Raw genomic sequence first — 24,284 nt, 5'->3', positions numbered from 1 at the left:
TGCACAACTCGGGAGATGCGCTTGTTAGTGCAATGGTAAATTAAACGATGTGCTTGCATGTGTAGTGGGAAGATGTGTGGTTTTAGCCTGTTGGTATGCATCAGATTCTCGGATATTATTATTATTATTATTATTATTATTATTATTATTATTATTATTATTATTATTATTATTATTATCAAGTACCCTTTTGCACGAGTTTCATTATATGAAGTCTTAAATAACTCATGATATACTCTATATTGTTTGATTGCATAACTTAGAAGATGCTTTTGTTAGTGCAGTGGTGAATTAAAAGATGCACTTGTTAGTATAGTGAGAAGATATGTGGATTGATTAGCCTATCGACTTGCATTGGATTTGATAGTATTCACTTTTGTATTATTATTTGATATTAAGTATTTTTTTAATTGTATAATGTTTTTCTATTGCAAATTCGGTTCCTTTCATGCCATGGTTGCCCATTGGCGTGTAAGCTAGAATCAACAATCAAGTTCAGCCATCAACAATCTGCCGGTGGTCAAGTTGCTATCCCTACTCTTCCCAACTTGCACACGCTCCTTACCTGACTCACGCTATCTTTGAATTGTCACCAATGAACATGAGTTGGTTGATCCGGATCCGACCATTAGCTTATGATCTATGCCTTGACTGATATCAAACTAAATGTTCTTTTAGTTCGGCAATACGTAGTTGTTGTTATGATATAAAACTAGTGGCGATGCCACCGCTCGATAAATTCTGAGCAGTGGCTCGGTCTCATCTGTGAACACATAATATAACTTTGGTGTTATCACAATGATGGAAAATAGGAATTTTATAGTTAACATATTCTATAGTTAGATATGGTCGGGCTCTAAGGCCCCCTTTGATTCAAAGTAAATTATTTTTTCTATATAGCCATTTGAATCAAAAGAATGGATCTTATGGAATCCTATGAAATTCCTATGGAATGCCTAATGCCTTGCAAGTTTTGGAGAAATTCTAACATGAGGTAGAACCTCGTGGAAACTTTCCTTTGAGTCTTTATCTCTCCTCTAATTCCTGTATTTTTCATGCGTTCCAATCAAACAACCATTCTTGTGTTTTACAATTCTCTGTTTTACACTTACATTCATATCAAAATCCTACGTTTTTCCTATTCCTACATTTTCCAATGTTTTAAATAGCGGGCTAAGGCATTTAGCAGTTTGCTTTTTAAACAGCTATAGCGGCAGCTATAGCTAGCTAAATGGAGCTATAGCGGCTAAATTGTACATGAGAGCAAATAGCTAGAATCCTTCTCAAACAGCTACAACGGGAGATAGCGCAGCTATAGCGGGATATTTAAAACCCTGACGTTTTCTCATTCCTGCGATTCAAAGGGTTCTCGAACTCCATCATTGTGTGAAACCATGAAAAAAGAAAGTTGTAGCAGTGGCTACACCAAAATCGCTTGAGCCATATATGAAGAAGAGTCCCTTTGATTTGGAGGAAAAACATTTAAATTTTGGGATTTTTATCTTATAGGAGAATTTCGTATGAAAGCTTTTGATACAAAGGATTGAAGCCTATGTTATCCTTTGAAGGGCCCATTTGATTTGAAGGAATGCATAACTCTGTAGAGATTTTGAAGGAAATTTAACAAGATCTTCAACTTCTTGGAAATTTCCCTTTGAGTCTCTCTCTCTTATCCGATTCTTATGTTTTTCCTGCAGTCCAATCAAATGGTCATCCATGTGTTTTTCCTGTATTTTGCACTTACATTCCTATTGGAATCCCGTATTTTTTATATTTCTCTATTTTTCTATTCCCGTGATTTAAAGAGGCTCTAAGAGATATATAGAGCCTATCATAGTTGGAGGCGATGAATAAGAAGGGTGAAGTACCATAAAAAGTACTCCTAGTGAAATGCTAAATTCTTCATCAGTGTTTACCTAGGGGGTGTTTGGGAGAGAGGAGCCCCCCTAGTACTACAATCTGAAAATGGAGCTAGAATCTATCGCAGGGAGGGCAGCTGTTTGGCTGAGAGATAGGTTCCATTTCTTAAGGAAAATAAGTTCCACTTCATGCTGGGATTAAACAAGCAAGTTACTACAACTGTTTAGAGATAAACATCGATCATGCCTTCAAGCAGGAACCAGGAATCTTACTTTGTTCACGTTAAAACCAAACCAGAAGCACAGAAAGGTACTACTATAGCAGCACTCCTACTTTAGGAGTATATATGCAGCAAATCAACATTCAGAAACCAGCCAACTTTTAGAAAACAAACCTGTAGGGAGTGAGAAATGTGGCCCCGCATGTTTTGCCAAGACTGCAGCAAAGGCAGTAAGGCAGTGAATCAGTGATGGAAAGCAAAGCATGCATGCAGCAGCATTGCGTTTTTACTTCTCACTGATAAAGACATTATCAGCGCTTCACCGCTGGGACAGCATCGCTGCGGCAGCCTCATCCAAGCCCACCTCTGCCGCTGCCGCAGCAGCTGCCCCTGCGCGCCCTTCACTGCGCTCGGCTCCCGCCTCTCGCGCTGCCTGTCTCTTCCTCTCTTGCCATCTCGCCCACTTCACTTCTTTTACTGCAAACGCCAGTACTATGAGCAAGTAATAATGTGATAATTTAAGGGCATTCATACCCCTCTGCCCAAAATAACTTCACCTTTCATCGTTTTATTTGTTCTAAAATAATTTTATCTTTAAAACGATCTAATATATATTATATTAGAGTTTATGAAAGTGAGAAAAATACATTACGATTTGTTAAAGTAGGGATAATTGTATTGAGATTTGTTAAAATGGAGATCATTCTAGTATTTTTCTTTTTTGACTTATATTGGCTGCAATAGAGGAAAAGTAAAGTTATTTTAGGATGGAAATAATACTGCTTATAGTGCTAGCTTTATTTTTTCATAGCATTGTTTGATACTTCCTATTTTAGTTCACGTATTTTTTTTAATTTACATATAAATAAAAAATTACAAAACTAATATAAAATCCATGCTCCCTCCTATTACTCATTTACTCCGCTGGTCTCTCTTCTCCTATTCACTCCAACTCCTCCCTCTCTACCGCCACCATCACTACCTCTTCCTTCTTTAGCCACCAACACCTCTCCCCTCAAGCTATAGCAAGCTTCTTCGACACAAATTGAAGGTGGCTTAGTACCGGGTGGACCTTATTTTACCAATTTAGGCTGAGTTTAAAAAAGGGGAGATAGAGAAGATTGGGAAGATACGCAAAATGAGGTGAGTAATTAACGTATGATTAGTTGAGTATTAACTATTTTAAATTTCAAAAATAGATTAATATGATTTTTTAAAACAACTTTCCTATAGAAAATTTTTATAAAAAACGTACCGTTTAATAGTTCGGGAAGCGTGCGCGTGAAAAACGGAACAAACTATCTCACAGTCTCACGGTGGCGAACGCAGCCTTAGACATGAGACGAGAGCATCACTTGCAGCCCAACAAAGGAAGCAGGAAGGGGGCGCCTTCTGTGGCAGTTGAGGAGGAGGTAGATTGGCGATGTAGCACAAGAGGATCTCATTGTTCCCTCACCATCACCGGCCATCCCGTTAAGCTCACTGAACAGCCTAATTTTATAGTCACAACCTCACTATCATTCGTTGCTACATGTAGCATGGTGTTTCAACCCTCTAAGACCCTGTTTAGATGGGACTAAAACTTTTAAGTCCCTATCATATCGGATGTTTGAAAATTAATTATAAATATTAAACGTGGACTATTAATAAAACCTATCCATAATCTTGGACTAATTCGCGAGACGAATCTATTGAGCCTAATTAATCCATGATTAGCCTATGTGATGCTACAGTAACCATTCTCTAATTATGGATTAACTAGGCTTAAAAAAAATGTCTCGTGAATTAGCTTTCATTTATATAATTAGTTTTATAAGTAGTCTATATTTAATACTATAAATTAGTGTCTAAATACAGGGACTAAAGTTAAGTCCCTAGATCCAAACACCACCTAAGGTATCGAGTACAACCAATGTAGGGAGTAGTTTTTACGGTAATGACAACCCGCAACCATGCAGGGAGGGACAACACGTGTCATTGGGAGACACGGTTTCAGTCGAGGGGAGCTAGAGCGTCGATATGGATGGTTGGAACAACTTACAAGTGTCAAAAGCTACAAACTATTTTTATCAGTTTTCAAATAAAATTTTTGAAAATCACTTACACTGTTTTATTTTTTTAAAGATGAATATTTTCGTCACGTACAGTACACGCTGTTTTGGCCAGGGTTGATTTTAAATATTTTTATTCAGAAGAAAACAATAGAAAAAAAATCCAAAGCTGCTGGGGTCAGCTCAGCTCGAACCCTGCTCCCCTCTGCCGCTCTCTTTATCCAACAATATTTGTAGGCCGTAGCCCTGGCCTCCCCTCTGCCGCCTACGAGAGACACCCCCACCCCCCCCCCCCCCCCACCACCACCCAGCCCAGCCATTCATGGCCATCACCACCATGTGTCGCCTCCCCACCTCCGCCTCTCCTCACCCACTCCGCTCTCCGCTCCATTAAACCCAAGCGAGGGACCTCGATCGCCTCCCCTCCTCGCTTCCCTCCCCGTCTCTCCTCTTTCGACCGCGTTGGAAGCAAGCGCGGCGGCGGCGCGGCGAGCTGCCGGTGGGGGGTTGCGGCTATGGTGGGCATCGACCTCAACACCGTGGAGGAGGAGGAAGACGAGGAGGAGGGCGGCGCCACCGGCACCGTCACGGCGCCTGCGGAGGCGAGGGCGGGGGGCGCGGTGTGCCTGGAGCTGTGGCACGCCTGCGCTGGCCCCGTGGCGCCGCTGCCGCGGAAGGGCAGCGCCGTCGTGTACCTGCCGCAGGGCCACCTCGAGCACCTCGGGGCCGCGCCCGGCTCCGGCCCCGGCGCCGCGGTGCCGCCGCACGTGTTCTGCCGCGTCGTCGACGTCAGCCTCCACGTGAGTGCGCTCGCCGCTTGCTGCTCTCGCGCGAGCGCAATGTGTTCGAGGTATTGATTGAGAGAGAGGGTCTGCTCCTCCCGTTGTGCTGTTTGCAGGCGGACGCCGCGACGGACGAGGTGTACGCGCAGGTCTCGTTGGTCGCCGACAACGAGGTGCGTTTGCGTGCGTGCTGATCCAAAAATGGGATGAATATCTTTGACATTCGGTCAGTGCTAGTAGCTCAAACGAACATTATTTCTGGGTGGTTTTTTCAGGAAGTGGAGAGGCGGATGCGGGAGGGAGAGGACGGCGCGGCCTGCGACGGCGAGGGCGAGGACGCCGTGAAGCGGCCGGCCCGGATTCCCCACATGTTCTGCAAGACGCTCACGGCCTCCGACACCAGCACGCACGGCGGCTTCTCCGTGCCTCGCCGCGCCGCCGAGGACTGCTTCCCGCCGCTGGTACGGGACGATATCGATTGGGACAAGCTACCTCACCGTGATCTGTTTGATTGCTTGTGTGGTGACTCTGTTCAGCTTGGCGCCTGCAGGACTACAGCCTGCAGAGGCCATTCCAGGAGCTCGTGGCAAAGGATCTGCACGGCACGGAATGGAGGTTCAGACATATCTATCGAGGTGATTCGCCGGTTTAGCCTATCTTGGTGACTGGGATATCAGCCGTACTATCACTAACTACCATATATATGTCATACAGCTTGGTTGTTAGGCTTCTCCCTGGGAACATGGGATTAATTTTCTTAATGCGTGAGAGAACCTAGTAACCTACGGGCTGTACAGTCCTACATCTTCCTATAGTACATCACAGGCTGTTTAGGTTGAACTACTGTACTTTGTTCACCGAATAACGCATTAGTATATATATGTTTTTTCTTTTAGTAAGATTATCCAGGTCTCCTTTTTAGATACATCTATCATGTCTAGGTATTGGAAGCGAGATGGCTGTCCAGTTTAGACGAAACAAGCAAACCAAACTGTAACTTGGCTGGCTGGATGAGATAAAAATGAGCAAACTATGCTATTTTTTCTCATTAGGCTCTGCTCACTTACTCTGGGAGTGTTTTCAATAAATTATTTTAATTTATGCATAGACTACCTATTTCTACAGCTATTGCGACATAATCTCTAATAGTTAAGCTAATTGCAATTTGGAGGAGTCTTGAGAAAATTATGGTCCATGAATATCTCATAGGTCTGCCTCTAATTGTTACAGGCCAACCACGGAGGCACCTTTTAACCACTGGATGGAGCGGGTTTATCAACAAGAAGAAGCTAGTATCTGGGGATGCAGTGCTATTCCTCAGGTAGGCCTATAGCTCATGTGCTCATGAACCACTAACTCGAAATGTACTAAAGCTTCTCTTTTGTAATGATCTCCAGAGGTGAAGATGGAGAGCTTCGATTGGGAGTGCGCCGAGCTGCTCAGCTAAAAAATGCATCTCCTTTTCCTGCACTTCATAACCAGATCTCAAATACTAGTAGTCTTAGTGAAGTTGCACATGCTGTGGCCGTGAAAAGTATTTTTCACATCTACTACAATCCCAGGTAATAAAGTACTTTCCTGATTTTTTGAATATTTAAATACCTGTACCTGTAGATGTTATTTGCACAAGTAACCATCATAAAAATAAGTACAAGTCACAGATGCACATAATATTGCACATACTGTACTTTTCCAACCAGTCAAATAATCAACCATATAATAAGAGGATGTCGGACAGACAGACACAGCAATAGCTTGTGATAGAACAAGTTATACATACCATATGAGCTAGAGAATATTAATATTTATTCCTTGTTTCCTCATGTCAAGTTCAAACTCCAGATCATATAAGTTGGTGGCATGTTTTCAGTCATCCAGAAAATTTCCAATGCTGACATTTTTCAAATGCTCATTGTTTATATCATGGAACTGGACTTGTAATTTTGTATTAGAATTGCAACATTGTAAAGTTTAGTTCCGGCTTTTTCTAATCCAACCTTTTGGTATGTGAATAGTAGTTTCCTGGCTGACTTTGCTGATCTCGACCATGTAGAATATTGTGTTGTTTTTACCACATTTAATTTGCTGAATATATTTGTTTTCTCGGATATACTAAATGATGCCACATTGCCATTGCATGTGTTCCTCGAAAGTGTTGAGGAAGTGCACATTGAAGCAGCAATATGATTTAAGAGGATGTATCTAATTTTCTTGTTTTCAAATGGTCATGTGTGGTTTACTGCTTTACTTTCATGTGTGGTTTAGCAATATAGATTTCAGAGGATGTATCTAATTGTCACCATTTTGCAATAATCGAGCAATTTTAACAATGTTTTGTGCTATTTCTAAGATACATCAGATAAAAAAAAGAAGGATAATTCAGTTCCATTGTAGTGATAATGGTCTTTCTTTCAAATGATATTCATGCATTTGCAATGTGCAACTTCTGACTGTTCTTCTGCATGCTATGTCCTAATGTGGATATGGTTAAAAGTCTTCAGAGTTACAGATTTTCTTTTTGTCTGCTTCTCTTGTTGGATAATGTCTTGATGTCAGTTCCTGCCTTTAATAAGTTGTACTCACAGGTTAAGTCAGTCTGAGTTCATTATACCATATTGGAAGTTTATGAGAAGCTTCAGTCAACCCTTTTCTGTTGGAATGCGATTCAAATTGAGATATGAGAGTGAGGATGCTTCTGAAAGAAGGTATTATCCAACAGTTATATTTCATGTTTTGCGAAATGGCATTACAATGGTAAAGATATTTCTAGCTCGTGCTTGGTTTTTCATAAAGAATTTGTTTTTCAGGCGTACTGGAATAATAATTGGAAGCAGAGAGGCAGATCCAATGTGGCATGGTTCGAAGTGGAAATGTTTAGTGGTATGCGCTCTTATATATAATACTGCTTTGCACAGATGGATGCCAGTAGTTCTCTTATTTGATGTTTTACTGCCTAGTGGGTCCGTGTCTTTCAAATAGCAGAGTGCTTCTCTGTATTCAGCATTCAACATTTTGTGTTCCATGTCTTAGCTTTTTATCTGTTGGGAAGTTATAGTTTGTACAATCCAAAATTTTGAATAGATTTAATGGCTCATACAAGGGTAAATTACGGAAACAAAGGCATTTAACCTTTTTATGTGAAATAAACTAGCTTAAAGTTTATTTTTGTGAACTTATGAAAGTATTGGTCAAGATTTCAGTGTTTGCAGCGCATATGTAAATTCGTGTTTGCAGCGCATATGTAAATTCTTGGTGTACTTCAGGTTCTATATCTATGTTTTTCTGAACACACAAGTTTAGAAGCATTTGATATGATGAACCCTGAAAAATAGCGCCCTGCACTTCTGCTTATCAGCTTATAGGATAGAATATAGAGGTTGAAGGGCATACTTTACATGCCATAGTGGGCAGGGCATCGTCTTTACTTTGTTAAAATTTTCTCCATTTATATTCCAAATCTTTATCATGTTCCTGATTTCTAGTATTGTATTGTGATGGTGACAGGTGAAATGGGATGATGATGTGGAGTGCCGTCGGCCTAATGGGGTATCTCCTTGGGAGATTGAGCTTAGTGGATCAGTTTCAGGATCTCATCTGTCCACTCCCCATTCAAAACGGCTGAAATCATGCTTCCCCCAAGTTAATCCAGATATTGTGCTTCCAAGTAGGTTCCATTTACAAGTCAAAGGAATCATTTTCTGTGCTGCATGTTCCCTGTTGAACTCACTTTTCCTTTTCCCATTTTGGCAGATGGAAGTGTTTCTTCAGATTTTGCGGAGTCTGCCAGATTCCACAAGGTCTTGCAAGGTCAAGAATTGTTGGGTTTAAAAACTCGTGATGGTACTGTTAATACAGCTTCTCAGGCGACTGAGGCAAGAAATTTTCAGTACACTGATGAACGAAGTTGCTCTATCAACATGAGTAACAATATCTTAGGGGTTCCGAGACTTGGGGTGAAAACTCCAAGTGGAAACCCTGGGTTTTCCTACCATTGCTCAGGCTTTGGGGAATCTCAAAGATTCCAAGAGGTCTTGCAAGGTCAAGAAGTGTTTCGTCCTTACCGAGGAGGGACTTTGTCCGATGCCTGTATAAGAGGTTCTGGCTTCCGTCAACCTGATGGCAACCATGCACCTGGTGCAGCATTTAAATGGCTTGCACCACAAGGATGTGATCATCATGGGATAACCACATCAGTTCTGCCGCAAGCATCCTCTCCATCATCTGTCTTAATGTTTCCACAAACTAGTTCAAAGATGCCTGGCCTTGAATACATATACGGATGCCTGGATAGAAATGAGAATAGCCGACATTTTAAGATTGGACCTACACAAGATATGACAAGAACTGATCAAACATTACGACTCTGGCCTCATCTTATTTCAGGCAAAGTGCTAGATGAGTGTACGAGAAATGAGAAGCTGCACTCTCCAGTCAGTGGTGCTGAGCATGAATCAAATAACAAGTGTCTTAATACAAATGGCTGCAAAATCTTTGGTATATCATTGACTGAAAAGGCCCAAGCAGGCGATGAAGTGGATTGTGGCAATGCCAGTTATCATTCTCGGCTCCAGTCTTTAAAACCACAGATGCCAAAATCATTGGGCAGCAGTTGTGCCACGGTAAGTGCTCAATGAAATGTTCTTTTGGCATCTTCTTCCTGAAATTGCTTGCTAACCGAATTATTTACAGGTCCATGAACAAAGGCCTGTTGTTGGCAGGGTCGTTGATATTTCAGCAGTGAATACGATGATCTGATACATTTACTGTATCCAGGGAGTATGCTTGCAGAAATAGGGACCAACATTAGTATCATACTCACTGGTGCTGAGGACACAACTTCCATTCTGGCTATCTCGTCCCTCTACGTGCTTGTTGCCTCAACTTCAGCATTTCCACAGGCTGTGCTACCGCATCCAGGATGATGACAGGGGAAATGCAGATGATACACGAAGGATGCTTGTCAAGTTTGTTGTAATGCACTTCTAAGTTCTAAGCTTTGAACCTCTTAACGTTGCTCCTATTTTAAGCTCCCGTTGTAATCGGCATTTATGTTGCCTGACCTACTTGCATATTTTTCAATTTGTCCGTTAAGACAGCCCTTTTAGAGGGCTTGCTTATGTTAGCAACCCTTAATTTCCAAATTCCAAGTATGGCGACCGTTCGAGGGGTTTGTTTGCTCCTGGGACGACATCGGTACATGACATAGAATCCATTGGTGACACCAGGGCACATCAGAATTAAGGTGTAGGGCGAAACAATAGAAGCTGAAAGAGCGATGCTCCGGTGCTTTGATAGCAGTAGAAATAATCCTAAGGGTACATTAGTAATATGATAGTGATATGGATTAGGGGTAACTTTGAATATTTTTTTTTTGTGTGTGTGTCTCGGTCGGTCTTTAGGTCTGTCGTCTCCGTCATCGATCCCACGGTCGCTTTGTATTGCTCGCTCGTCCATCGAAAAAGCGAAAAGCAAAAAGCGTCGCTCGCTTGTCGATCGTGACTGAGTCCTCCCGCCGGTTGCACGTGTGGATCGCGAGTCCTCCCGCCGATGGCGAAACACTTCGGCGGCCCTTCTCTGTGCATTCTCCTTCACGTTCTCCATTCATAGCTGGCAACCCGCTTCGCCGCCGTACGTGCGCGCAGGAGCGCCCTCGATCCAGGCGGGGGTGCCCCGTTCGGAGGCTGCTCCGACGACTTTCGGCGTTGGCTGCGACGACCCCTCTCCGCGTGCGGGGCGAGATTAGCGACGACGCCCACTTTGGAGGATTCGATCCGTTCCAGCGGCGGGTCCTAGTGGCCCTTCCCGCGTGCTCCCAATTCTATGGACGGCGGCCACTCCGATCCTCTGGAGCCGGCCGGTTGCCTGATCCCCTCCGCGTGCGCGTGAGACTTGTGGTGGCGCCCAATTCGGAAGCTACTTCGATCCATTCCTATGTCGATTTCGCAGTACTCGTCGTGCGCGCGAGACTTGCACGAACCACCCTCGCCATCACCGTCTCAGGTTACCCCGCCGTCGCTGATCCTTGATTCAAGGACGTTCGTCGGCTCTATCAAGTTTAGGTAAAAAATTGTGGCTTTCTCTTAGTTTGCCTTAACCTTCTCCGCTATTAATTACAGTTTTCTTCCCAAAAGCAAAAAAAAAAAATTGGGGCTTTAATTTAAGCGATGGTAGTTTTATAGTATATTGGTACTCCCTTCATTCCAAATTAATTTATCATATAACCAAAATAAAAACTTCCAAATTGATCATAACCATGACCCCTTCATTTGATATGTAGCATTATTGCATCTATGCATGTAAATTGAGTCTGCATTCATGCATGCAGGCATTTAGGGATAGTTAAAGGTTCGTTTCTTGTGCATGTGGAAAGTTAAAGTATGCATGTTTCTTTATTTTTCACCACCACATACTCACATTAAATAAAAAATCAACCCCCACATACTCGTATTAAATGAAATATATGGTAGTTAAGTCTACCTTTATCTCGATGAAAAACTCATATAATCATCCATATGGAATGGAGTGAGTATATTGGTATTGACAGTCTGATCACAGCGTGTGGGCTCGCTTGTTCTGTGCAATGTATTCTAGGAGATACATTTTTTCTGTCTAGTGAAGCTTAGAGCACACAAAGTGATATAGTAATATGAGAGTACTAACCGTCACATGTATCTAGTGCTGTGTCTATGCATAGCAAAATTCTTCACGTTAACGCTAAAACACTGTATTTCTGATCAAATAATTTGCAAGATGCCTAAGCTGCATAAAAGCATCAAAAGCAGCATACTTCAGATGACACTTGTTCTAAAGTTCAGAAATTGGCATCTTACAACTTACAAGCTGAAATTACTGAAAAACACTTGCATGTTCATTCTATTATCAATCTGAACAGCAAAGTGAAAGGACGATATATGAAACCTTACAGTTTGGGATGACGCAGGGCAGGAAGTTGGCCTCGTCACCGACGTGCATCTGCTTGTACCCTGGCTCGTACTCGCACCTGTACCCCATGAACCCCATCGCCGCCATGCAGTTCCTATTCCCACATGCCACCGTCTTGCATATCAACCCTGCTCTCAACCATTCCAACCAAGGCCGTGTTTAGTTGTTTTGGCAAAATTTCTTTGACGTATACGGACACACATTTGAAGTATTAAACGTAGACTAAAAACAAAATAAATTAAAGATTCCGCCTGCAAACAGTGAGACGAATCTATTAAGCCTAATTAATCCGTCATTAGTAAATGTTTACTGTAGCACCACATTATCAAATCATAGCGTAATTAGACTCAAAAGATTCGTCTCGCAATTTACATGCAAATTGTGCAATTGGTTTTTTTTTTCTCCACATTGTGTCCAATCATTTAATGTGACGAAAAAGTTGTAAGTTTGAGTGAACTAAACACAACCCAAATCATCAAAAAACAAGACGATGGATTGAAGAAAAATAACCCCTTTTCCACATTAATCGGGAAAAAGGATTTTACTAATTTACATGGGCAATGAGAGAGATAAGGTTGTGGATTCAAAGCACCGCTCTTGCCCGACGCAGCGTGTGCCTCTCCATGGATCCATAGCAACGCCACACAACCTAACAACCACAACTCGCCATCGACTTCCCAAACCCCGAATCGCGTACCTCACCACCTTGCCTAGGGTTTCATGCTCACAAGGGATCGAGGAAGATAATCGAGGGACGACATGGGCCGACCCTCGAGGCTTGTCGTGATGGAGCGGCCAACAGGGATGGGGGTAGGGCAGGGCGACCGTCGACGGAGGAATGGTCGAGCCTGCTACGACTGAGGAGGAGAGGAAACGGGGCTGGGCGACAACGCCTGCTAGTGCTATGATTGGTCGGTGCTAGTCGACAGTAGAGGTGGCAGAAGGGAGGAGACGCTAAGCGGGGATGAGAATAGGGGGAGCGACACGTTCGTGTTTGGGCGGCGGCATCAAACGACTTAGGTGGTGTTTTTTTCTCCTGAAAATAAAGATGAAGATGAAGATTAAGTTTTTTTTTACATAAAACGAGGTGGTATTAACGTATGATTGATTGAGTTTTAATTGTTACAAACTTAAAAAATAGATTAATATGATATTTTAGAGTAACTTTCATATAGAAAGTTTCGCACGAAAAACACCGTCAGTTTGAAAAGCGTGCCATAAAAATCTTAATCTTCATCAAACTCTTCTTAGAAAAGAGTTGCTAGGTTTAGTTGCTGATAAATGACACTTATACTCCTTCACTCCAGCTTTTTCTAGATAAAAGTTTCCATCCACGTTTCTATTATTGATAACTATGGTGGTAGTAGAGATAAATCTGATCCCTTCGATCAAATAAGATTAAACAGTTTAAATTGCTTTCTAATACCTGTAGAGATCACTGTACTATGCCTGTTTGTTGCTGGAGGTTTCCAAGCGAAACAGTGTGCATGGAAAATAGATCTATATGATTTCTTTTACTACATTAGTTATTTTTTTTAAAAAAAATGAATCAATATGATTTTTTAAAAAACTTTCGTATAGAATTTTTTTTTAAAAAAATACACCGTTTAACAGTTTGGAAAGTTGCGCGTGGAAAACGAGGCAAAGGGAGTTGGGAGCGAGCAGTTGCGATTTACGAACAGAGCCTAAAGCTGAAAAGGATCTTGAAAGTACTGCTCTTTCAGGCAGCGCTGCTCTGAAAATACGATAGGGTGTGAGAACCCGGGTTTATTTAACCGGTATGGGAAACTGGTGAGAACACTTTGTACACGCTTTCACAGCAAAGACATAATGAGGAAATGAGTATACACGAGTGGGTTACTATAAACATATTTTAAAGAGATAAAAACAAGTTTAATAGTATAGCCAACCCATTTATATAATAGTTAAGTATAAAAATATACATCATTAATACCTGGTCTCACCTGTCATACACACATAACGTCTTGTATTCCGTGTTGCAAGTAGCTACAAATATATAGCCAACTTTCTTCTCTCTTCTCTTTTCTTCTTGTTACGTGGTTATAGCTGGCTTATAGCCTGCTATTGGACCTGCTCTAAAAGAGGAGAGAGGAGAGCAGTGGGCTACAGATTTATAGCCGACTGCAGCACAGACTCTAAAACACAGTGTGTGTATGACATGTGAGACTAGATATTAATAATATAGTAAGTAGCTATTGTATGAATTAGCTATAAATGATTTGAAGCCAGTAGTTGACTGTACTATTAAACTTGCTCTAACTCCTAGCCTTCTTCCTTTTGGTTGTTGACGTCGAAGAATCTTCAAAGTCGAACACCCGTGCTCTGAATGCATCCAGGTTGACCAACAGATAAAGCTGGTCAAGCAGCTTTCAGAGACCGAGTAGAATACCTGTGGACGCAGGAAACGAGTTACTCCCTCGTTTTTTAATAGATGACGCTGTTGATTTTTTCTCACATATTTGACCATTCATTTTATTCAAAAATTTTATTCAAATGTATAAGATATAAATCACACTTAAAATATTAAAATATTATGAGTGATAAAACAACTCATGACAAAATAAATTATAATTACATAATTTTTTTAATAAGACGAATGGTCAAACATGTGAGAAAAGGTCAATGGCGTCATCTATTAAAAAATTAAAAAACCGGAGGTAGTACTATTTATTATCCTTCACTAATCGAACAAAGAGCACCGCTAGTACTGCTTTACGCTGCTTTAATGGACGATGAATGCCATATTACGTGAATTAGGCCCCCTAACACCTTTCTGTAAGGAAGTTCAGAAAACGTTTCATATGCATGCCATTATCTCTTCTTCAGGGACCAACTTATATCGAGGGCGATGCGCTAAAATAATCCGCTACGTTGCCCTGGTTTGTCTGTGCATTTTTCGTACTTACAAGAAGGCTGCTTTCTCTTCTTTATGCCAACTGGCAATGGCATCCTCCAATCCGCTCAGCACCAAAATTCACGCGTCTGTTAGACACGAAACAATGGAAAATTCCAGAAAAGAAAAAAAGACACTGATATGTGTGCCTACATATAATATGTCAGACACGTACCTCACAAACCAGCCAAACCACCGAAAACAACAGGACAGGAATCTTCGCCAGTCGAGTCCAAGCTATCATCCACCGCCAAATAGATATGTTTAAAGTATGAGAAGGGAAGACTTCCGTCTCCAGTTGCGGATCACATGGTAGCAGTAGCACAGAGCCAATGATATCAAACAAGAGAGTTGTCAAAGAAAAACAAAACAATGGCAAAGTTTCTCTATCTGATCATCCTTTCATTCTTCCTCTCTCTTTTGGTGTTCTGCACTTCTGCTTCACCCCGGCTGACATTGCACACCGGCTCATCTTTCTCGGTGGAAGATTACAAGCATACATTCCTCACATCACCGAATTCCACCTTCTCATGCGGCTTCTACCCAATTGGGACAAACGCCTTCACCTTCTCCATCTGGCTCACCAACACGGCGGGCAAAACAGTCGTCTGGTCTGCGAATCGCCGGTCACCAGTGAATGGGCATGGATCGAAGGTGTTGCTGCATGATGATGGCTACCTGGTCCTGATCGATGTCAATGGTTCCACGGTCTGGACGAGCACCATGAGTGCAGGCGAGGGGTCGACGGCTGCGCTGCTGGAGAGTGGAAACCTTGTGGTCAGAGATTCAAGCGGCACAATCTTGTGGGAAAGCTTCACTTCCCCAACGGATACCTTGCTACCTGCACAGCAATTGACCAAAGACACGAGGTTAGTATCTGGATACCATAGCCTTTACTTCGACAACGACAATAGCCTTCGTCTTGTATACAACGGACCTGAGTTCTCAAGCATCTACTGGCCAAATGATGATTACACCATGTTCCGGGATGGCATCAAAGTCAAGAACAACTCCAGGCTTGCAGTCCTCGATGACAAAGGCGGTTTCTTCTCAAGTGATGCTCTTACAGTACAGGCTTCTGATTTTGGTCTCGGGATCAAGAGAAGACTGACTCTTGACTATGATGGCAACCTCCGTATATACAGCCTTGACGCATCAGATGGGAGTTGGACAGTCACATGGCAAGCCATAGTGGAGATGCATTATGTGCACGGCATGTGTGGAAAGAATGGGATTTGTGAGTACTTACCAGAACTTCGTTGTTCGTGTCCTCCTGGATTCGAGATGGTTGATCCACAGAATTGGAGCAAGGGTTGTAGACCGACATTTAGCTATAATTGTGGGAAAGAGAGGTACAAGTTCATTGAGATTCCCCAAACTGATTTCTATGACTTTGATCTTGGCTTTAACCAGTCCATCTCATTTGAAGAGTGCCAAAATATCTGCTTGAGCACGTGCTCTTGCATTGCTTTCTCTTACCGGCTAACTGGAACTGGTGTTTGTTACCCTAAAGGCCTCCTGTTCAATGGTTACAAGTCTCCTGCATTCCCAGGAACTTTATATCTTAAAGTGCCCTACAGCACAAATTTACAGGCCTCATCAACACAATCAGCTCTCACATGCTCCCCTGGCAGTCAGGAGATTGCAACACCTTCAGATCACCCAAGATGGCTATATTTCTATATATTCCCTGGAGTATTCGGAGCCTTGGAACTAATTTTCATTCTAACAGCTTGGTGGTTTCTTTCCATAAGGAATGACATTCAGAATTCAGCAGAGGGAGGTTACATGATGATAAGAAATCAATTCAGGGGGTTTACTTACCAAGAGCTGAAGGAAGCAACAGGAAAATTCAGGGAAGAGCTTGGAAGAGGTAGTTCTGGAATCGTATACAGAGGAGTACTCAAAGATAAGAGGGTCATTGCAGTGAAGAAGCTCATCGATGTCACACGAGGCGAAGTTGAATTCCAGGCAGAAATGAGTGTTATCGGTAAGATAAACCACATGAATTTGGTCAGGATATGGGGCTTCTGCTCAGAAGGAAAACATAAGCTACTGGTTTATGAATATGTGGAGAATGAGTCACTGGACAGGTATCTGTTCAATACCATGGGTACTGAAAGATTGCTCGTGTGGAAAGATCGTTTCAATATTGCCTTGGGAGCAGCAAGGGCACTGGCTTATCTCCACCATGACTGTCTTGAGTGGGTTTTCCATTGTGATGTGAAGCCTGAGAACATACTCTTGACCCGAGATTTCGAAGCCAAGATAGCAGACTTCGGACTATCAAAATTGTATAAGAGAGAGGGCTCCAGCTTCAACTTCTCACAAATGCGAGGAACAATGGGCTACATGGCTCCGGAGTGGGCAACTAATTTGCCAATCAATGCAAAGGTAGATGTCTACAGCTATGGAGTGGTGCTTCTGGAAATTGTGGCTGGACAGAGAATTTCAAGTCATACAACCAGGGAAGGGAAAGTTACCAAGTTAAAGCAATTTATCGAGAATGTAAAGGAAGCTCTTGCTACTGGGGATACTAAGTGCATAGTGGATGGTAGGCTACATGGGCAATTTAATTCTGAGCAGGCAATGGTTATGTTGATAGTTGCTGTATCATGTCTTGAAGAAGAAAGAAGCAAGAGGCCGACCATGCATGAAGTTGTCAAAAGTCTCCTGGATTGTGAAGAGTAAATTGGTCATTTTTGCTAATCAATGAACCTGAAAGCAGTAGGGACGAAAAGCAGTAAGAGAAGGAGTAAGCTTGGCATTGATAGCAATGTTTTGCAAACATATGTACTTTCTGACCCATCAAGGAAAAGGATAAGGCATTACTTGTAGTCCTGTGTCATTTAGCCAATAACCATATTTTGTCCTTTTCCTGTGAAAATCAAGATAATGCAGTGTTTAGTTATTGACTTATTTTAAGATTTATCAGGAATTTTATGTAATCTTTTAAAAAAATGTATTTTGTTTTTTTCTTTTGTTCTTGAGACATACAATTGTAGGTAAATCTCTCAGGTTCTTTAAAGACAGATAAGCCGAAATAAAAGGGGTATCTAGTCCCTGAAGCACTAACATAGTTATTTTCAATTAATCAGTTCCATGAAGGATTTAGCTGGCTATTATTGTAAAACAATGAGATACAAAATTTCCATCCAAAATTCACAACTTTGTAGCTTGTTCTATTAGCAATAGATTATAAATTTATGTGAACTATCTTTGTCAATAATTCAATTTGATCAACAGCACAAATGTAATTTGGCAAACCAAACTGTTCTTTGAGGAAATGTCTTATGTTGTACTGAGTTTTTCTCTAATCTTTAACACAAATATGCGTACAATGAACAAAAAGGTAGATGTATGCAAGTATGTAACTCATGTTAACTTCCCACCGCATGAACCATCTAGATCAACAACATCTTGTACAAATATATGTAGTTCATGTCAGTTTCGAGTCTTCGACTAACCATAGGCTGCTAATGTTACCCGCTGAGTTACCAAATGCAGCAACGAGGCAGAGCAAAATCACGCATCAGACTATCAGAGCATTGCATAACAACGAAGAGAAGAGGGAGGCGTCACCTAGACGGTGCCTGCTGGGACCACGATGGAGGGGGTGTGGGGGGTGGGGGGTCCAAACTTCTCGTCCCCTGCGCCCAAGCCTCTCTGCCTCTTCCATCACCGGCACGGTGTGGGGGATTCCGTATCGCCTACCAACACCTCCACCACTTGCCTCGCCGGCATGTCGCGGAGGTTGGCAGGATCGGGTTCAACGCGGGGGCCTCTCGTAGGCGTACCCGTCCGTATCTCGCTCTCGCCGCCGCTCGGAAGCGGTCGCCGGCGTCATTATCGGTCTCTCTTTTTTTTTATTTGACACCGTCATTACCGGTCTCCTAACAATTGCACAGAACAACAACATGCCGCACGTGCGTATATATATATATATCAGATCGAACGGTTAAAAGACAACGGGCCTGTTCATTCATTTCGATACCATTTTCAACCATACCATTTTTTACCAAAATTATAAAAAAAAAATGGCTACGTTTAGTTTGTTGCCAACTTTTGTCAATACATAAAAAATCCTAGCAAAATTTTAGTAAAACCAGATATCCCACGTCCTTTAACTAATCAAAACCGGTCACAAAAGGTCCCTCGACGGTTTTGATCCCAGTTTGGTCCTACGTGGCTGCTGAGTCAGCGTGGGACCCACTTGGGCCCCACGTGTCAGGGTAATCCACGTCATCACCCTCCCTTTTTCTCCTCTTCTCTCTTTCTGGGCGAGGCAAAGCGGTGGGTGCAGAGGGCCAGAGGCTAGCAACGCGAGGCGGGAAAGTGGAGGGCGGCCGGCGGCGCGACGGTGGCCGGTGCCCGACGGCGGCTGCTATAGCGGGAAACACGGCGACGCGGCGGCCCCAACGGTGATGTCATCGACTGCGTGCCGACGCACCTGCAGCCATCCGGTTCGGGATGAAGCAGCCACGCGCCGCCGACATCGTCCGCCCCGACTCCACCAACGATGGCTGCAACTCCTGCTCGCGCATGCCGAGGCGGCCTCTGTGCTGGCGCTCCTCCTGCGCGCGTTCGGCTGCCCTTGGCGAGCGGCGCACACCTTGGCCTCAGCCTCTGCTTCGCGGGGGCCGCGCCGTAGGCCGTGGACGTGCCGCGGCTGGTGCTCCACTTCGACAGCGCTGGGTCATGGAGTAGCAGAGCTCGAGCACGGGGCAGTGCTACAGAGCTCGGGGATTACGTCGTAGTTGAACCCGAACCCGAGATCCACGCACCCCTTCAGCTCCTCTAGGTCGTCGTTGACTCGTCGGTCAAGCTCGGCGCGTGCCGCCGCCGCCGTCACCCCCGCTCCTCGCCGTACACGCGCCGCCGCCGAAGACGACGACGCCGCAGGGCTCCTCCTTGGCGACCACCACCGGCTTCGTCCCCCGTGGTCACGCCGCCTCCCGCTGTACACCGCACCACACGTCTTCGGCCTCGACCTCGGCCGCCGCTTCCGCTCCGCTCGTGGCCTGCTACCGTCGTCGCCCCGCTACTCCGCCCGCCCTTCCGCGTTCCAACACGGCGAGCCATGCCCGGCGGCGAGAGGACCATCGCCGCGGCCGTGCAAATCCGGCAGCTGAGCGGCGGGATCCATACGGCAGCGGCGGAGGAGGAGGAGACCGGGAGATTGGCCGCCGCACGCTGCTCCTCTCCCGCGAGCCGCCGCGCGCCGCTCCTCTTCCACAGGCCGTCGCGCGCCGCTGCCTCCTCGTCGGTGAAGACTCGGAGGAAATAGAGGTAGAGAGGGGAGAGGTGGACGCCGCCCCGCTGCACACCGCCGCCTTGCCGCTCCTGCTCGCCCGCCGCCATCCTCGCCGCGGTCGTTTCCCCATCCGCCATGCCGCGCCGCTTCCCCATCCGCCACCCCACTGCGCGTCGCCGCCCCTTCGCTGGCCGTTGCCTGTCTCCTCCCCATGCCTTCGATGCCGCCCAACTCCAAGGCTTCCCCCACCGGCCGTGCGAGGAGCTCGGCCGGGCTGCTGCCGCCGTCGGCCGCCGTCGTGGCGCCGCCCTCCTCTCCCGCCTCACCCCGCCAACCGGCCTACAGGCACAGAGAGAGAGAGAAAGAGGAGTAACTGAGGAAGAGAAGAGAGGGAGAGTGACTTAGCCTGACATGTGGGGCCCACGTGGGGTCCCATGCTGACTCAGCCGCCACGTAGGATAAAACCGGGGTTAAAACCACTTAAGGTTCTATTGTGACCGGTTTTGATTAATTAAGGGATGCCGGATATCTGGTTTGCGGTTTGGGGACAATTTTGTAACTCGATGACAAGTTGAGGGACCTTCGGTGTACTTTTTCTAAACTTAATAAGGTTTATTTTGGCTATAATATGAACCGTCTCAACAAATGTGGATTGCTACCATTGGTTGTGATTCAGTTATCGGGCAGCCTGACTCATGAGTCATGATGGGCCCAGCCCACCTATTGGGGGTGATCGGAAAAACGCTTCTCTCTTTCGAGTAGCCACGGCCACCGCCCCGCCGGCAGCTTCTCGCCGTGTCTGTTCCTCCGTGAGATAGCATCAATGGTGGTGACCTTTTGGTCTCCCTCCTGATGATGTCAAGTACTTTGTTGGTCCTTAGCTGTTTGGCATGGTTGATTTGATGATTTGAGGTGTGTTTGGTTGACTGTCATGTATGAATGGGATATGGCCATCCATATTTAGTTGGATATGGCGATTCAATTTTTGTTTGTTTTGTAGAGATATGATGATCCAATTTCTTATTTGGTTGGAGGGATATAGTATGGATGGGAAAAACCAAAAGTTAGTGGGGTCCATTTGTCATATATACTTTTTTATCAAAATATAATCATCCGAGATCTTGTTTTAAAGATTTAAATATAACAAATATAATGGTGTAATCAAATCATAAATTAGATAAACGGTTTAGGATAAAAAAATCATTTGGAAGTTGCTTAACAGAAAATCAAACTAACCACAACTAATCAGAATAGGACACATCACCCAATCCAAAACTGGATGGCTTCATCGAGCCAAATCATCCGGATGCACTCATCTAACTTATTGAGGGAATATTCCCTATTCCGGACCGCTCCATTTACCTTGCCCTCCAATCAAACACCACAGAAAATCGAGCGGCCATCTCCCATCTAGACTCATCTACCTAACCAAACTCACCATGCATCAGCGGAACGGCAGGAACTCTGCCTACAATATTCAAAGAGTATGCAAAGCTATCAGCTATGGCACGTTTAGAACCAACAAAAAACAACTAGGACACCTGATTATCGTGAGTAAAGGAAAGCTTGTCCAGGTTTGCCGCCAATCGTCTTTCTCCAAACTTTGTTTCGTGAGTCGGCGGAAAGTCCAAAGTCGAAATCCCGCGTCCATGTGAATGCATGCATCTAGATAACAGGCATACCAGGTCATAGAGATTCCATATTTCCGTAGACCAACTCATGTATCGAGGATAAATGAAGTGGCTGCCCGGTGTTGGTTTTTTTGTCCTTTAATTCTGAAACAAGGGAAACTTCTTAAGAATCTCACACATCGCAGTTCAGTTTCTATAGAAGTCCTATGTTCTGTTTAGTTCACACTAAACTTTCTCTCAACTTCCAACTTTCCATCACATCACATCTAAAATTTTCCTACACACACATAAACTCTTAACTTTTTTTTTTCAAACTATCAACTTTCCCCAAACTTCTTCTCAATTTCAGGAATAAACACCGCCCTAGTAAAAGCACAATTCTTGCATCCTATTTTCCGAATGGTATTGCAATAAGTCAGTTTTTCTTCTGTAAGTCAACACAATCCACTAATTCTGAACTACCATACTTTGACTAGCTTCGGTAGTCATCAGCGACCAAAAGAAAGGAGAGAACCCAAGCTTTCCCTTTTTCAAAATAAAACTTTACGCAGGGTCTCAGAAAGACATTGTCACTAGTATTTTTTACTTAAAACTCATTCCACACCACAGTCCACACAATCAAAACAAGGACCCTATGATTAACAAGAAAGGAACAAGAGAACACTACAAAGTGATCAGTAAGAAACAATGCAGAAACTTTTGGCGTCATTTACCAGTTTTCAGAAGCGTAAATGTTTGTGGGGGAAGACTGAATGAGCCTAACGCTCTTCTAGTGCTATATAAATACAGAAGAAATGCACCATTCCATTCTTCCATGATTCCATCGAAGTCACAAGCCAATCACGTATCTTACACACTTCCGCACCTGATCTTCTTCCATCGAAGTCACAAGCCAATGAACTATTAGTAACTGGAAGACTGAGGAATTTTGTTCTGAACAACATTCCTATGTTGCCCACTCATACCGTGCCGGAGGTGGTTATCTTTAATACCGATTTCAAGGCCAAGATTCTAGCTTGCCATTGGGCCACGTGGCAGCCTCAAAATTTAGCTACACACCTCAGAAATCCTTCCACGTGTCCATCTGTATAGTTCTATACCTTTCTCCAGCTTATTGGCACACATGAGCCACTTGAACTTTGAGATAAATCTTATAGGGAAAAAGTGTCAAGTAGAAAAATTACAGATTCTAGATGCTTCCAACTATCTAGCTGTTTGCAACATCTAGGCTCCAAGAGGCATTAAACTGTTTCATTGAAGATAAATCATAACTGTTTTGGGGTAAAAAAACATAATCCAGTAAAAAAGAAGGTGCAGATGACCGGCTATTACAAATACAAGTGAGGCGACGGAGAGAAAAGTGGCATCGAGGAAGACAGCATAAATATATGGTAGTGACTGAAATTTTTTTACTAGGAGTCGGAACGGATATATACTAGCAACTTCCAATGAAACATACTACCTCCGACTCCGACTTTTAATAAATGATACCGTTGACTTTTTATCCAACGTTTAACCATTCGTCTTATTTAAAAATTTATGTAATTATAATTTATTTTGTTGTGAGTTGTTTTATCACTCAAAGTATTTTAAGCAATATTTATATCTTATACATTTGCATAAATTTTTTGAATAAACAAATGGTCAAACATGTGTTTAAAAGTTAGTGACACCATCTATTAAAAAAGCGGAGGGAGTATATACGGATTTAGTCCTCTTTGGATTTTTGTACTATAATTTCTTCTTTCGAAATTTGTATGAAAAAAATATAGAATAGATTTTTATCGACAAGATAATTATGAAGCAAAAGACTTAGGAGTGTTTTTTTCCTCTTACTATTATGGATTATGAAGGGCATGCTTCACAAGCTTATGGTTTATTATTTGATTTGTTTTAAATCAGTACATCAACTTTATAATATTTAATCCATTCATTTAAGCTCTGAAATAATTGTTATACACCAGTTTCATCTATAGTCCATCATCTATCGAAACTTAATGCTGCAGGAGCATCGTCAATCGAAACTTAAATACTGCAGGAGATTAGGCTAATAGGATGATATGCAAAATAGAATATTTGATGAAAATCGAGATAACTCTTAAAAAATCCTGTAAAATTTTCATATTCTAAACACACCTTGAAAAATTTACACGTGTTATCTAGCGCGCCATACTAAAGGTGTGCTCTACGACGTTTGACGTGACTTTTAAAAATTATAAAAAAGAAACCTAATGAGACCATAAACTATAAAAACTACAGGATCCAATTTTTAAATGTTTCAAGGAGAATAAATATAAGCATGTAGATCGGGGAAGCATATAAAGAAGGTGTGACAAAAAAAGTAAGGGGTAGCATCTGACGTGATTTTTAAGAATCATAAAATTAAAACATGAGGATGATAAGGTTTGGTCTTTCAAAATCGTAAGACAATGAAATAGCGATTTAACAAATTTTAAGTAAAATCATATTAAAAAATAGATAACTCTGTATTGTTGTTAGCCGCGCAGCTAGTTACAAGTAGGAGTAGAAGAAATCCGAAGAGCTTGCTAAACTAGCCACGAGGACACGCTTATAACCAAGAAAAAAAAATACTTGGCAGACCTGATTACCGTGAGTAAAGGAAAGCTTGA

General features: G+C 43.1%; 2 protein-coding genes and 1 pseudogene across 3 annotated transcripts; 2 read left to right on the top strand and 1 right to left on the bottom strand.

Annotated features, from left to right (window-relative positions):
- The first annotated feature begins 4,428 nt into the window (after positions 1-4,428).
- Positions 4,429-10,109, top strand: LOC4325895 (auxin response factor 2-like). 2 transcript variants are annotated; one of them, NM_001401529.1, is made up of 11 exons: positions 4,429-4,931; positions 5,030-5,086; positions 5,189-5,374; positions 5,464-5,548; positions 6,144-6,234; positions 6,311-6,475; positions 7,487-7,618; positions 7,721-7,793; positions 8,418-8,577; positions 8,664-9,532; positions 9,603-10,098. In NM_001401529.1, exons 1-11 carry the CDS (start codon positions 4,647-4,649, stop codon positions 9,666-9,668), a joined length of 2,169 nt encoding a protein of 722 aa, NP_001388458.1. In that variant the 5' UTR covers positions 4,429-4,646; the 3' UTR covers positions 9,669-10,098. The 2 variants fall into 2 exon arrangements, with proteins under 2 accessions (NP_001388458.1, XP_015647511.1); XM_015792025.3 differs by having other exon boundaries at positions 4,441-4,931; positions 7,499-7,618; positions 9,603-10,109.
- Positions 10,110-15,065: 4,956 nt separating this feature from the next.
- Positions 15,066-17,859, top strand: LOC4326336 (putative receptor protein kinase ZmPK1). Its single transcript, XM_015766248.3, has one exon. It carries the CDS (start codon positions 15,142-15,144, stop codon positions 17,458-17,460), a length of 2,319 nt encoding a protein of 772 aa, XP_015621734.3. The 5' UTR covers positions 15,066-15,141; the 3' UTR covers positions 17,461-17,859.
- Positions 17,860-19,557: 1,698 nt separating this feature from the next.
- Positions 19,558-20,569, bottom strand: LOC112936164 (uncharacterized; annotated as a pseudogene).
- Positions 20,570-24,284: the final 3,715 nt, after the last annotated feature.

This window comes from Oryza sativa, chromosome 1 (assembly GCF_034140825.1).
Source record: "Oryza sativa Japonica Group chromosome 1, ASM3414082v1".
NCBI lineage: Eukaryota > Viridiplantae > Streptophyta > Magnoliopsida > Poales > Poaceae > Oryza > Oryza sativa.
This window is presented reverse-complemented; position numbering and strand designations above follow the sequence as displayed.

Excerpts from the sequence above, each read along its gene's own strand:
- LOC4325895 (NM_001401529.1), top strand. The coding sequence starts at position 4,647 with ATGGTGGGCATCGACCTCAACACCGTGGAGGAGGAGGAAGACGAGGAG. Across the intron at positions 6,235-6,310 it reads GATGCAGTGCTATTCCTCAG|AGGTGAAGATGGAGAGCTTC; the intron begins GTAGGCCTATAG and ends AATGATCTCCAG. Across the intron at positions 6,476-7,486 it reads CACATCTACTACAATCCCAG|TTGTACTCACAGGTTAAGTC; the intron begins GTAATAAAGTAC and ends GCCTTTAATAAG.
- LOC4326336 (XM_015766248.3), top strand. The coding sequence starts at position 15,142 with ATGGCAAAGTTTCTCTATCTGATCATCCTTTCATTCTTCCTCTCTCTT.